At 43.1% G+C, this 15292-nt stretch overlaps 1 protein-coding gene across 6 annotated transcripts in view; it reads left to right on the forward strand.

Moving 5' to 3' along the window:
- Positions 1–15292, forward strand: part of Atxn7 (ataxin 7) — a 153291-nt gene that overhangs the window by 120192 nt on the left and 17807 nt on the right. For 4 of the 6 annotated variants that reach the window (XM_075988601.1, XM_075988606.1, XM_075988605.1 and 1 more), the window contains 2 exons: positions 12674–12926; positions 14736–14998. In XM_075988601.1, coding sequence (XP_075844716.1) covers positions 12674–12926; positions 14736–14998 — 516 coding nt within the window. The remainder of the gene's footprint in view (positions 1–12673; positions 12927–14735; positions 14999–15292) is intronic. The other 2 variants (XM_075988604.1, XM_075988607.1) reach the window with 1 other exon arrangement.

Below are 15292 nucleotides of genomic sequence, written 5' to 3' on the forward strand. Positions count from 1 at the left end.
TTCACAGCATAACAGGTATTTGAACTGGTGCTTTGTTTGTTTGTTTGTTTTGAGATAAGGTTTCTCTGTGTGTTGCTCTGGCTGTCCTGGAACTTGTTTTTTAGACCAGACTGATCCCTGAACACAAGAGATCTCCTTGCCTCTGCCTCCTGAGTGCTGGGATTGAAGGTGTGCACCACCACCACTGCCTGGCACGGGTATTTTAGTAAATTAAAATTTTATGATTTTTAAAAATAAAGAATTAGGATTGTTGAGAAATACATATCTGTAGATTTTTAATGTTGTAAATATAGTTCTGGATAAAATGGTTGTTGGGAGAATATGCTCAGATTCCAAGAACCTGCATAACTCTGGACATTGTAGATATGTCTGTGTCCTAGTGTACCTAAAAGGAGCATCACAGGCTAGCTACTCTGCCATAGGCAGTAACCCACAACAAATAGGAAGGCAAGGAGTTGCACTTGGGGTTTTCCTCTAATGGCTATACATCTGCCTGCGATTTGTGCTTGCACTCACACACACACACAATACAGCCAAATTACACATCATGCACACCTTCAAAATTAGGTATTAGAAATCTTGAGCCATGGTTTTCTCAACCTGTAGGTCAAGACCCCGCGGGTCACCTAAGACAATTGGAAAACAGATACTTACATTATGATTCATAACAGTAGCAAAATTATAGTTATAAAGTAGCAACAAAAATAAATTTATGCTTGGGGCTCATGGCAGGGAAATGTATCAAAGGGTGTCAGCATTAAGAAGATTGAGAAGCCCTGTTTTAATGCTTATTTAGAGTTAATAGGCAAGAAAAGATGTTAACGAAAGAAAACAAGGACAGTAGCAGACAAAAGTAGGAAACTGAAAGGACAAGCCAGAAGTTAAATCAGTTATGCCATAACCCAACATACATTGTAAAATTACTGCACTGTACAAATCTGTAAAACCACGTGGAATACCAGGAATGGATGGTGCAGTTTATAGATCTGTCTGTGGTGAGCTGAAGTGTGCACATTTTATATGTTCCTTTGTGGCTAGTTTGGCCAGGTGTAGCTTTCTACACCCACCCCCTATTTCTTCTCTTAAAATGTTTTTTTTTAATTTTTTTAGAGTTTCATATGTGCAATAATCACTTTGATCATATTCACCCAGATTCCTCCTGTAAATGCCTCTCAGATCCACTTCCCCACTTCTTTTCAACTTTGTATTCATCTCCCTTTCTAATAGCCCACTGATTCCAGTTTGTGCTGCACTTCACTAGGATGGAGCCATCCAGTGGAGCTTTCCTGGGGCCTTACTAGGGACCTCACCCTTGAGACCTGGCTCTTGTCCAGAAGCCATCTTATCAGCAGTGATTCAGCTCCTGCAACTTCTTCCCTTCATGCTAGAACATGGCCTGGCTTGATCTTGTGCACACCTTGTGCAGACAAGCACAGCTGATTCCAGAGGTCAGTGGTCTTGTCAAGTCCGAGTTACGCTGTTTTGGTCTGTTCCTCCCAGCCTCTGTGTCTGAGAGTCCACCTTCCTCTTCCTGGATGGTCCATGGACCTTGAAAAGAAGAAATATGGTATAGATGTTCTGTTGTGGCTAGCATTCTACAGACACTTATTCTCTATAGTTTTCTTACCTGTGATTATCTGTGCCAACCTCGGTTCATGGCTAGAAGTTCCTCTGATGAAGCCTGAGGGCTACACTAGTCTGTGAGCATAGAGATGTTGATTTAGTGAGCACTTTGATACAATGTCCACTTATTAAAATGAAAGTAGCTTGCTGGGTGGTGGTGGATTATGTAATCTTTTGGTGTCCAATTTCTTGAGTTCTTTGGAGATCAGACCTCTGTCTGTGGGCTTAGTGAAGATCTTGTCCCATTCTGTAGGCTGTCATTTTGTCTTGTTGACCATGTCCTTTGCTTTACAGAAGCTTTTCAGTTTTAGGAGATCCCATTTATTAATTGTTTCTTTCGGTGTTTGTGCTACTGGGGTTATATTTAGGAAGTGGTCTCCTGTGCCATGCGTTCAAGTGTACTTCCCACTTTCTCTTCTATAAGGTTTAGTGTGGCTGGCTTTATGTTGAGGTCTTTGATCCATTTGGACTTGATTTTGTGCATGGTGATAGATATGGGTCTATTTTCCTTCTTCTACATGTTGATATCCAGTTTTTCTAGCACCACTTGTTAAATATGCTTTCTTTTTTCCATTTGATATTTTTTGTTTCTTTATCAAAGATCAGGTGTTTAAAAATGTGTAGATTGATATCCGGGTCTTTGATTCGGTTCCATTGGCCCTCCTGTCTGTTCTTATGCCAGAAATTTACATTTTCAAAGCAAGCAATATGCTAAGACTGATTTAATTTGAGTGGATAGGTCATTTTATCTAATGATGTGATTTTATTTTATTTTTTTATTAATTTATTTATTTATTATGTATACAATATTCTGTCTGTGTGTATGTCTGCAGGCCAGAAGAGGGCACCAGACCTCATTATAGATGGTTGTGAGCCACCATGTGGTTGCTGGGAATTGAACTCAGAACCTTTGGAAGAGCAGGCAATGCTCTTAACCACTGAGCCATCTCTCCAGCCCCCTAATGATGTGATTTTAAGAGAAAGTACACTGCACATTCTTGTTAGCCACCTTACTTTTAAAATTAGGAAGATGGACTTGCAAGTCAAGAATGTATCAAGTGTGCATAGTCTGAGCATTCTAGTTTAGAAATAGTGTGCATTAAAGATTCGAACACTATGTTCCCAAGTGGGCATCACTATAGCACCCTTATGAAATGGTGTGGACAGGAACTGAATTGTGTGCATTTTCTGTGAGACAACCTGTTTGAGAATTTGATATCCAGCATGTGAAAAACTTTCACAATCTAGTAGGGGTTTTCTCCTTATACCACAGACCTGGTCTGGTATAGGGAGAAACTACCAAAAAGAGGCTTATATTAATGATAAATGCTTGGCTGCTAGCTCAGGCTTATTACTAGCTAGTTCTTACACTGAAATTAACTAATATTTCTTATCTATGTCTTGTCATGTGACTTGGTACCTTTTCTCAGTACGGCATGCCCATCTTCCTGTCTGTGTCTGTCTGCCACTCTCTCACACCACCCCTCTTCATCCCAGCATCTTCAGTGTGTTCATCAAACAGGTGGACATGCATCTTTGTGTGGTCTGTGGTTAGCTTCAGCTGTCAGGTCGGTAGACCTGGCGCATCACTTTTCTCTATGATAAAACACTGTGACCAAAGGCAACAACCTAAGAAAGAGCTTATTTTGAACTGGGCGATGGTGGCGCACACCTTTAATCCCAGCCCTCAAAAGGAATAGGCAGGCAGATCTCTGAGTTTGAGGCCAGCCTGCTCTACAGAGAGAGTATCAGGACAGCCAGGGCTACACAGAGAAACCCTGTCTTGGAAAACAAAAGCACTTGTGGTTGGTTCCATATAGCTAGGAGGTCATGACAGTGGGGTGGAGGATGGCATCTGGGGCAGCTAGCTGAGAGCTCACATCTTGCACTGCAGGCACTAAGCAAAGAGGCAAAACTGAAGGTAGGGCAAGGCCTTAAGCTCCCAAGGCACCCACCACCACCACCACCAGTCATATTTCCAGCAAAGACATGCTTCCTAAAACTTCAAACAGCACCACCAACTGGGGATTGAGTGTTCAGACATCTAGAGGAGGTGATGCTTCTCTTCCGAGCTGCCCCACTGGGGAGAAGGAACTTCATTTGAGGGCTTGGCCTCCGTTTGATTAGCCTGCAGGCGTGTGTGGGGCCATATTCTTGATTGCTGGTTGATAAGGGAGCCCAACCCAGCCCATTGTGAGCAGTGCCAATTCTGTGCAGATAAACCTGGGGGCTTTAGGAAAGTTGGCTGAGGAGGCCAAGAGAAGCAGGGCAGTAATAAGCAGTGTTCTTCCTCCAAGGTCTCTGCTTCAGTTCCTGCCTCCAGGTTCCTCTTCCCTTGATAGCCTGTAACCTGTAAGCCAAATAAACCCTTTCCTTTCCTCGCCATGTTGTTTTTGGTCAGTGTTTTATCCCAGTAGCAGAAAGCAAAGTAACACATGTGGGTTGTCATAGGTAGCTATTTTAATGTCACACGTGACAAGCTTATTCAGATTATTGCCTCAAGGAAATACTGCTTTGGAAAATAGCTGTCAGCTGAAAATGATGCTACTTCCCCCTGGAGCCCATTTGAAAATAATGGGGGTGGGAAGGTTAAGCTATCAGCAGTAGATGGGTACTACTGGTGATGAAGTGCAGGAATCAAGCTTGCTAACTGTCCTGAAACACTGTATAGTCATCATAGGATACCAGGACTACCCTCAGGAAAAGTTTGTCAGAAGAAGAAGGGAAAGTGGCAGAATTGAAAATAACTTACATAAAAATGCTGATTTAAAAAACAAACAGGGGGCTGGAGAGATGGCTCAGTGGTTAAGAGCATTGCCTGCTCTTCCAAAGGTCCTGAGTTCAATTCCTGACAACCACATGGTGTAGTAATAGGAGCGGCGGGGCTGCGTCCCCAACACGCCAGCCGCCTGCCCGGCTAGCTTTTGCCCCGAAATAACAACACACAAACTATATTCATTTAAACACTGCTTGGCTCATTTCTACCTAGCCTTTTCTAGGCTAACTCTCGCACCTGGACTAGCCCATTTCTTATCATCTGTATAACACCGGTCTTACCGGGAAGATTCTAGGTCGGAGCTTCATCGCATGTGTCTGCCCGGGAGTGGGGCATGGCGTCTCTCTGAGGCGTCTGCTCCGGAGAGGAGAGCGGTCGAGTCTGAGCTCGCTTCCTCTTCCTCTCAGCGTTTTGTTCTGTTTACTCCTCACACCTATCTTCTAACCAATGAAATGGGCCAAGGCAGTTCCTTTATTATCCAATGACCTTCCTCCATCACACATGGTGGCTCACAACCATCTGTAATGAGGTCTGGTGCCCTCTTCAAGGGCCTGCAGACATACGCACAGACAGAATATTGTATACATAATAAATAAATAAATAATTTTAAAAAATAATAAAAAACAAACAGGAAGAAAATGGGCTTGAGAAATGACTTGGCAGTTACAAACAGTTGTGTTGCTCTTGCAGAGACGCAGGTTTATAACTCCAGTTCCAGGAGATTGGATGCCCTCTTCTGACTTCTACTGGTACTGGGCAGAACACTCATACATAAAATAAATGTAAAAACAACAACAACCAAAAACTGTATTTTATGTGGCTTTTGGTAAGAAGGATAAAAAGTTGCTTTTTATAGAAGTTTGAAAAACACTCAAGACATGCAGTAGCAGTGAGCCCTATTTCATGAACCCTATATTTAGTGCCATATGGTACGTATCCTTCACCTGTGCAGATTTTCACTCATTTAGCCATAGTTAATGGTTCTTGAGGCATTAGCCTAGTCTAGCACAAGCTCTCAAACTAGGTGGCACATATCGTCAGGCAGACACTTGCAGAAGTCTGAGTGCCCTGGGCATGTTTAAAACTATATACATCACAGTCTCTGAGAGAGCGTGCAGCGTCTTTGTTTGCTGCTGTTTAATTTTTTTATTAACTTTTTAAAGTACTCTACAAAAAGTTGGTTTATTGTGACATTTCATCATTGCATCATCATACTTTGGGGGTTTTGTGTCATCCCCCCAACAGCTCCAAACATCCTCACGGCATCCTGTTGGTTCTCCTTGTTTTCATGATTCCATTCCCTTTCTTGTTTCTCCTCATTTCTGTAGACTTCTTCCCCTTTCATGGTCTCCTTTGTACTGTGTGTGTTTCAAATCTACATTCCACAAATAAGAGGAAACACAGCTCTCCATTTCCTACAAACATCACAATTTTAATTTTTATAGTTGAACAAAATTGCACTGTATATATGTGTTGCGTTTTCATTGTCCCTTTATCAGTTGATGGGCATTTATACTAGTTTTATATCTTGACTGTTGTAAATAGTTAATTAATAAATACAGATGTGTAGGTGGAATTTTTCCATCTCAGCAGCTGCTTCCAAATTACCACAAAGGCTTATATTAATGATAAATGCTTGGCTGCTAGCTCAGGCTTATTACTAGCTAGTTCTTACACTGAAATTAACTAATATTTTTATCTATGTCTTGTCATGTGACTTGGTACCTTTTCTCAGTACGGCATGCCCATCTTCCTGTCTGTGTCTGTCTGCCACTCTCTCACACCACCCCTCTTCATCCCAGTATCTTCAGTGTGATTGTCCCACCTAACTTTATCCTGCCTTGCTGTAAGTCAGTCAACTTCTTTGTTAACCAATGAGAATAACACATATTCACAGTATTCAGAAGGGTTATTCCACAGCGTAGATGTACAAGTCTCTCTGTGGTGTGCTGACTTAGAATCCTTCATGCATATATCCAGGAGTAGTCACAGCAGAGACGTGTGGTAGTTTATTTTCAGTGAATTGAAGAACCTGGTTTCCATAGTGACTCTCACAGTTTTCACCCTCCATGTGTAAGAACTCCTTTTCTCCCATAACCTTGTCAGCACTTGTTGTCTCTTCTTTTTCTTTAAATATTTCTTTCTTTATTTATATAGTATTCTGTCTGCTTGTATGCCCGCACGCCAGAAGAGGGCGCCAGATCTCATTACAGATGGTTGTGAGCCACCATGTGGTTGCTGGGAAATGAACTCAGGACCTTTGGAAGAGCAGGCAGTGCTCTTAACTGCTGAGCCATCTCTCCAACCCCATCTTCTTCTTTTTTTAAAAAAGATTTATTTTTTTTTTTATGTATACAGTGTTCTGTTTGTAGGTATGTCTGCAGGCCAGAAGAGGGCACCAGACCTCACTACAGATGGTTGTGAGCCACCATGTGGTTGCTGGAAATTAAACTCAGGACCTCTGGAAGAGCAGCCAATGCTCTTAACCTCTGAGCCATCTCTCCAGCCCTCTTCTTTTTTTTAAGTTAAGGATCTCATGTATCCCAGAGGACATTAATGTACCTTTCCCATGCCAGGATTATCTGTGTTCTCCACTACACCCATTTCTTGAAATTCTTTCAATGCATGCTAGACATTGAACTACATCTTTGTTTTCTTGGCAGCCATTCCAACTAGGGTAAAAAGATTGAAGCTTAAAGCATTATAATTTGCATTTCCTTGACTGCCAAAGATCTTGAAAGCTTTCCCAAGTATTTATCTACTAATTGTATTTCATCATTGTAAATGGAGGTGTCTTTGTCCCTCCCTGTCCCATAGCTGCTTCCAAATAATCACTCAGAGGCTTATATTATTAATGCTCAACCAATAATAGCTCAGGCTTATTACTAGATAACTCTTACATTTAAATTAACCCATCTATCTGTGTTTTGTCATAAGGCTCAAAGCTTTTTACCTTATTTTTCAACACATCTTGCTTGCTTGGCTCTGGCTAACATATCTATTGACTCAGCCCCTCCTCATCAGAATTCTCAGTTTGATTGTTCCACCTAAACTTATCCTGCCTGGCTACTTTCAAACAGCTTTTTTTTTTTAACCAATGAAAGGAATACATATTCACAACATAGAGAAAGGTCATCCCACAGCACATCGTGGGAGAACTATTCATTGGGCTCCACTGTTTATTGAATGGTGAGCTACTTTTTGTAGTAAGGAATGGCGGGCTGCGTCCTGCCACCCGGCTAGCTTTACCAGAAATAATTACACGGAAACTGTATTCTTTTAAACACTGCCTGGCCCATTAGTTCCAGCCTCTTATTGGCTAATTCTCACATCTTGCTTTAACCCATATTTAATAATCTGTGTAGCACCACGAGGTGTGGCTTACCAGGAAAGTTCTTAACCTGCGTCTGTGTCGGGTGGGAGAATCATGGCAACTGTCTGACTCGGCTTCTTTCTCCCAGAATTCTGTTCTGTCTACTCCGCCTATCTAAGCTGCTGTCCTATCAAAAGGGCCAAGGCAGTTTCTTTATTAACCAATAGACATATGACCCTCCTCCATCAGCTTTTATTGGTGTCTAAGTTTTGGAGTTCTTCATAAATTCTAGATGTCAATCCTTTCTGATAGGTAATTGCCAGGTATTTTCCCAGTGTCTAAATAGTCTCTTTATATGGTTCCAGCATTATACAGAAGTATTTAAATTTTATGTGATTTCATTACCAAATTCTCTCTGTTCCTTCCTTCCCTGAAATCCCTGTCAGAAGGCCCTTGCCTATACCTTCAGTGTTTTCCCTACATTTTCTTCTTGTAGTTTTCAGAGTTTAAGATCTTAAATTTAAGGTCTTTAATCCATTTTGAATTGCTTTTTGTAAGAGATAAGAGCTATGATCTGGTTTCATTGGCTTACGTGTGTCTGTAGTTTTTGTGCCGTCATTTTCCCAGTGGATGTTTTTGACACCGTTGTCAGAGATTAGGTGGCTGTGGCTCTGTGGTCATATTTCTGTGTCCTCCTTTCTGTCTCATTGATCTGTGAGTCTGTGCCAGTGCAGTGCTGGTTTTGTTCCTGTAGCTCTGTAGTTAAACTTGAGTTCAGGTCTTGCGATACCTTCAACACTGCTTTCTGCATACGATTGCTCTTTGGGATCATTTGTGCTTCTGTACGAATTTTAAGATTTTTCCCTTGTTCTGTGGAATATCACACTTGGACTGAATGCAGCGGACTCCTCCTTGCTGCTCTCTACGTCAGGTCCTTTGTGTGTAAAGTACTCTTTTCAGTTACCTGCTGCAGTTGGTAGCCATGAGTTTGCGTAGCTTGTCTTAACGTACATGTATTTCTCCCTCAGTTTCAACGATAATTTAGCTGTATAGCAAATTCAATTGGCAGTATTTTCTCTGAAATTTGGAAATACATTGCAAAAGGAACAGGAGAGATAGCTCAGCAGTTGGGTGCTCTTGCTGTTCTTCCAGAGGCCAAGTATCACCCCAGCACCCATGTTGGGTAGCTCAACCACCTGTCACTGTGCAGGCATCTGCACACACATGGCATACACATCCAAACCTAAATAAATAAGCATTTAATTATGGGTTTGGGAGTTGCTGACGAGAGAGGGGATATTGTTTTGATGTCTTTGCCTTTGCTGGCATTTTCCCCTTAGTGCTAATTGTTTGTTTTAGTTGGTTTTTTCTTTGTTTTGTATTATTTAACATAAAATCTTAACCACAATAGTTTCTGGGAGTTTATTCTATGATCAATTCGTTTTAGGCTATAAATTATTTGGGATTGGAAGTCAATGTCTTTCTGTAGGTGTGGGAAATTTGCCCTCACTTCATTTAATAGAATCCTTATGTCTTTAGTTTCTGTTGTCATGTTTTCATGGATTCTTAGGGGTGATCTCTTGTTATATCCCAAATGTTTGAGATGTGTAGACATCTCATCCTACTTACATTTATTCTTTGATCATTTAAATGTAATTCTTTCCTGGTGTTTTTCCCTGGTCGAGTCTGTAGCAATGCTTTCCCCTGTGTTCTTCAGTCCAGCACTTCTCCTTTCTTCTTTGTAATGCCCTGATCACCTTTTCTTCTGGATACTGCAATTTTTCTCATTCATTTTGTTGAGGGCTTTGCTCCTCGGGTCCTGGCGTGATCTTCTTACTTCATTCATCCGCTGCTATCCTCTGTGAGGTCACTGACCACTTCCTTAATACACCTTTTACGTCTTCCAACATTGTGCCTATTTCAGCATTTTCTAAATTCAGTAGTTGATTGCTAGAAATCCTTTAGAGTTTTGTTGGCTTGCTTTTTTATGTTTTATGTTCTTGTGGATTGCACGTTTCTTGGTTTGGATATCCGTTATTCATAGATATTCACCATGAATGGCCTGTTCTGAGGGCTCGCCATTCTCAGTAATACTCGGAGAGGAAAGAAAAAGCAAGTTAACACAGCAGCATCTTTTTGTCTTCATATCTTCTGGCCTGTCTTTGTGTTGAGTCTCGCCTGGCCTTGAACTTGATACAGCTAAAGCCGTCCTTCAGCTCTTGATCTTTCTCGTCCACCTCCCTGAACTCTGACTTACAGGCACTGTCCCCATGCTCTCACTCAGGAGTTTTGAAAGCTCTTTGAGTCATTCTGCTGTAGCAAAGATGAGAATCCCTGGGCAGCTGAAATTTGAAAACACTGCTTATCTGAAGAAAAGCTGAGCTGGTCTTTATCATGTTAACTGAAGACTTGTTTCAGGAGGCAGGCTCCTGAAAATCTTTGCTGTGCCAGGCAGGTGGCAAAACTGTTAACATAACTTTACACTTGTTGCTGAAAAATGCTAAAACTTTGCTATGTGCTCAGAGCATTTTGGAATAACAGAAGAGAAGGGCTAACTTTTGACTGCTCTCTTTGACTTTTTGGTTTTTTGAGACAGGGTTTTTCTGTAATTTTGGAGCCTGTCCTGGAACTAGCTCTTGTAGACCAGGCTGGTCTCGAACTCACAGAGATCCGCCTGCCTCTGCCTTCTGAGTGCTGGGATTAAAGACATGTGCCACCACTGCCCGGCTCTTTGGCTTTTTAAAAATTAAATAGATTTACAGAACTGGGAGTTGCCCTTAGAACGTCAGACATGACTACAACTACAACTGAACTGCATCTCCTTGTTTTTAGTGGGGTTTTTGGGGGTTTTTTTTGTATTTTTTTGTTTGTTTGGTTGGGTTTTTTTTTTTTTGGTTTTTTGTTTTTTGTTTTTTTGAGACAGGGTTTCTCTGTGGTTTTGGAGCCTGTCCTGGAACTAGCTCTTGTAGACCAGGCTGGCCTCGAACTCCCAGAGATCTGCCTGCCTCTGCCTCCCGAGTGCTGGGATTAAAGGCGTGCGCCACCACCGCCCGGCCATCTCTTTGTTTTTAAATGTGATGTGTGTATGCGGGCATACACTGTCTGTCTGTCTGTGTCTGTATGGCGGGTAAGGGGGGCATTGTGCATTTAGAACTAGTCTAGTCATCAGTCCAGGCTGGCTTTCAACCTTCCTCAGCATCCTGTGTGGGGACCAAACACCACCATTCCAATCTAGAAAAACTAAATTTAGAATATAACATTCTAGGTACCAAAGAAGAGTAAATATTAAACTAAGCTTACTGTAGAGTGACTTCTTGCACTCAAAAGTTTCATGTGGTGGGAGTGGGAGCCAGGGCAGGGTAACGAAGCACTTTCAGTTGGCTCTCAGTTTAGCCCCTTCACTTGATTGTACCCTCCATGGTGTGGATTTGGAGAATTTGGATATTTCTGTTGGTAATATCATTTGTCTTGTGTGAACCTGGCTCTGAAGTACGAGACTACAGAACTAGCCAGTTAGTGCTGGTACACTTAGAAGGCAGAGGCAGGCAGATCTTGTCTCAAACAAAAAAACAAAACAAAACAACCCACTCCATCTCAAAGTAGAAAAACCATGCCAGGCGGTGGTGGCGCACACCTTTAATCCCAGCACTCGGGAGGCAGAGGCAGGCGGATCTCTGTGAGTTCGAGGCCAGCCTGGTCTACAAGAGCTAGTTCCGGACAGGTACCAAAGCTACAGAGAAACCCTGTCTCGAAAAACCAAAAAAAAAAAAAAAAGAAAAGAAAAGAAAAACCTTGTTTCCAAATAAATAAATAACTAAATAAATAAGTACAAGCCCTCTAGAAGTAAGTCCTAGGTTCCCTGAGAAAAGGAGATTTGGAAATTAGCTTTTTAAATGGTTCTTGTAGTGACCGATTTCAACACAATGTTTTAAATATCTATACAGCTTTCCATATTGTGACATTAATGGTTAACGTATCTTGTTAAAACTTTAATTAAGACACTATGGTTTTAAGTTCGGACTTTAAGACTGCAGCTAAACCACCCCCACAGGGTCCTCAACAAAGCCATCAGTGACTGTTTCTTGTGGTAGCTTTCAGCACCTCTTGCTTTGGAGTGGTCTGTGTCAGAAAACCTTTTTCTGAGGTAGGTAGATTGATTCTCAGCTGCACCTTTGTAGACTGCACTTACTCATAAATTACTTCCTAGTTTCAAAAGCAGAAAAAAGAAACAGGCCTAGTTCTTTGTGATATTTTTGTGTTTAGTCTTTGGCGTCTTAGTGGTGTGAAGCGGAGTTACGCCATCTGTAGTCAAGTGAGATTATTTTTATAAAGGTGGGAGGGGTTTGAAAACATTGAGTGGAAAAGTTTAGCAGATTCTTAGGGAGCAGTAAGATGGTCCTAGAAACATCTGGTTTGGTGTCGTCGGCTGGCTGGTGAGAGTATTGTGTGTGCTAGCGAGGATGCAGGCACCGAGAGGGTCAGGGAGCAGAGCTCTGCAGATGATCACATAGCTTTCTCTCGGTGTGATTTCCTGTGTCCAGAATGGGTTCACATGGTAAACCTCTTTATGTTGATATACATTGTAAACAGCAGGGCTGTATTGAGAAGGCTGTGGGGCCTTCATGGGTTTCTTCAAGTGATGGACTTGCCAGGTAGTGGTAGTGCATGCCCAGCACCTGAGAGAGGCAGAGGCAGGCAGATCTCTGTGAATGTGACACCAGCCTGGTCTACAGAGAGTTACAGGACAGCCAGGGTTACTTAGAGAAACCCTGTCTCAAGGGGGTGGGAGGGTGGGGGGTGGAGGAACCCTGTTTTAAAAAACAAAACAAAAAGCCTCTGCTGGGTTTGGAATGCTTTACTTGATGACTTGTGTTTTGATATAGATGTGTTAATCAGGGAACTGCTCAGCTTTCCCTTTGACGGAGGCTTGCCTGAAACCTGTCCTTTGCTTTCTGTTTCAGAAAGAAGACATAGCTCATCTAGCAAGCCTTCCTTGGCTGCTCCTCACACGTCAGTATTTTCCCTCCTCCCCTCTCTGTCCAAAAGCAAAGGCGGCAGTGCTAGTGGAAGCGGCCGCTCTTCCAGTGGAGGGGTCCTCTGCGCATCCTCGTCAAGCCCCAGGTTAATCAAATTGCCCAAAGAGAAACTGCCGCCCAGGGGGAACATCAGGCCCGTGCATCCCATGCAGCAGGCTAAAGTCCTCCACAGCAGAGTGTAAGTATGGCCAGGTGGGTTTGTGAGGATTACCTGCTGGGAGGAGTCCTGTTTGGGTGCCAAGAGTGCCTGTGAGCCCTTGTGAAGGTCACTGGGGGGAGGGTCAAGTGCACTGTTAATTCTTTCTGTTTCCCTACCTTGTTTGGGAAGCTATTCACGATAGCTATCAGAGTAATAATATGACTGGTAATATTACTTCTTTCCTGTGTGTTGAAAATGAGCTCTGTTTGTCCGTGATGTCGTATACTGACCATAACAGCCCTGGGGGATCTGTATTGTTATCCCTCTTTTCACATGGGAAAAGGAAGCACAGGTTGAGATGCTTTATGTTAGAAGGCCTGTAAGTTGTATAGGCCTGGGTTCAAATCCTGCTTGTGTTTCTTCCTGGTGGAAGTGAGGCACTGATGGGCATAAGCCACCACAGGGCTAAAGGCACTTAGGTGTCTGTCTGGCCCCTGGCTTTTGCACAAATGAGTGGCCACTGGCCTTTCCACTTCCTCTGTTGCTAATAGTAGAGAGGTGAGAAGGTGGAGCCCCCCCACCCCCGCCTAAAACAAAACAGGGTTTCCTGCTGGCTTGGGTTCAAGTCGTAGCAGTGAGGAGGAAAGACTGGAAGTAGTTCTCACTTGCCTGGCGTGGCTTTGATAAGCTTCTGAGCTGGTCTGAGCCTCGGAGCTTCCTCGAGGCCACTTGAAGGAGCAGTAGTGTGTACTGACAGAAGCATCAGTAGCTTAACCTGGTGGCAAGTAGCCTTTCCTTTGGGAGGGTATGCCACACATTTCATTGTTCCTATCATCTAATAACCTTGGTTATCTCAGAAAACAGTACCTGCTGTTACTCGAGAGCTCTGTCAGCTGGGAGGCCAGGGTAGCGTACAGCAGCTTTGTCATGCCAGGCTGTTCCAGTGCAGGCCTTCACCGCTGTTAGTCCTGGTGTCTGAGTCCTTAAGCAGGGGAAACTTGACTGTCACTTCTATAGCTGTCTGAAAGTCTTCACGGCAGGGCTATGTTTAAATCGCTTGTTAGCTTAACAGCTCCCAGAGTCCAGACTCCACCAGAGTTTGTAGACACACACCCAAACCTCCATTGTCATGTAAAGGCTTAGAAGGGGACCAAATGAACCAATTAGGGTTTTATTGACATCACTTACCAAGTAACAAAGCGATAGTGTCAGTTAGATCATAAGAGAAACTGTTGTTAGTGGAGCGGGTCTTCCTGTTCACCAAGCAGTTGCCAGGTGTGTCTATGCTAAGCTCATGCCCTGTGTTCAGGGACTAGGGAGCCTGAACAGTAGCATGCCATGCAGTGATTCAGCATAGTCTTCCTTGTTGGCGGAAGCAGAGCTGCTTCAGGCTCAAATGGCATGCACTCAATCATGTTTGTTTTAATAATTTCTTGCATTAAAGTGAAGGTTCTTGTGAGGTGCCATCTTGGTTTTTCTGGATCACTCCATGTTTTGCTTCTTAAGAAACTGCACTGACAGCAGGTTTACTGAATGGCTGCGGTCACAGCTGACTCGGTTCTCCCCGGTGCTTGCCTAGGGTTCAAATAGGGTATGTTCCCACTAAACAGAAAAGGAAGGAAGGAGGGAGCGAGGGAGGAAGGGAGGAAGAGACAGAATTAACTATTCTGTGGGAAACTGTTTCTTATACACTGGGCTTTTTGTCAAGATCTGTGAACCCTACCACTCACCTTTCTTAGTGGTTCAGACAAAATGCACAAGGTCGTTCCCAGAGCCTGTGCAGATAGGTCTGGGCTCTGCCCCCATCCCTTTGGGCACTCATTCATTGCATTCTCATTTCCCCTGCAGCAGCATGACGCCCTCTGTGAAGGTGGAAAAGATGCATCCGAAGATGGATGGCACACTACTGAAATCCACAGTGGGGCCGGCCTGTCCTGCTACTGTGAGCTCTGCAGTCAAGCCTGGCCTTAACTGCCCCTCAATACCAAAGCCAACCTTGCCTTCACCTGGACAGATTCTGAATGGCAAAGGGCTTCCTGCAATGCCCACTCTTGAAAAGAAATCTGAAGACAGCTCTAATAGCAGGAAGTTTTTAAATAAGAGATTATCAGGTACGTAACAATATACAGTCTTAAAGCTGTATCCAGACAGTAGGTGTGCGTAGATTGTAAACGAAAGGCTTTCTTAAAGCTGGTCAGCTTGAGCCATGAGGAGAGGTTCCTTCAGGGTCGACCTGTCTTTACTCCAGCTTTTAAAGAGTGTTCTTGCTAGTGTATGCACACACTTGTGTGCTGTAAGGAAAGTTTGTTCCTCACGATTTTTCTGAATATAAATACTCTTAAGCAAAATAAATATTTCCAGGCACCTGGCAGTAGTTGCAGCCTTTCAGTGAGGATGGTAAAGTT

The sequence above is a fragment of the Microtus pennsylvanicus genome, chromosome 10 (assembly GCF_037038515.1).
Source record: "Microtus pennsylvanicus isolate mMicPen1 chromosome 10, mMicPen1.hap1, whole genome shotgun sequence".
In the NCBI taxonomy this organism is placed as follows: Eukaryota; Metazoa; Chordata; class Mammalia; order Rodentia; family Cricetidae; genus Microtus; species Microtus pennsylvanicus.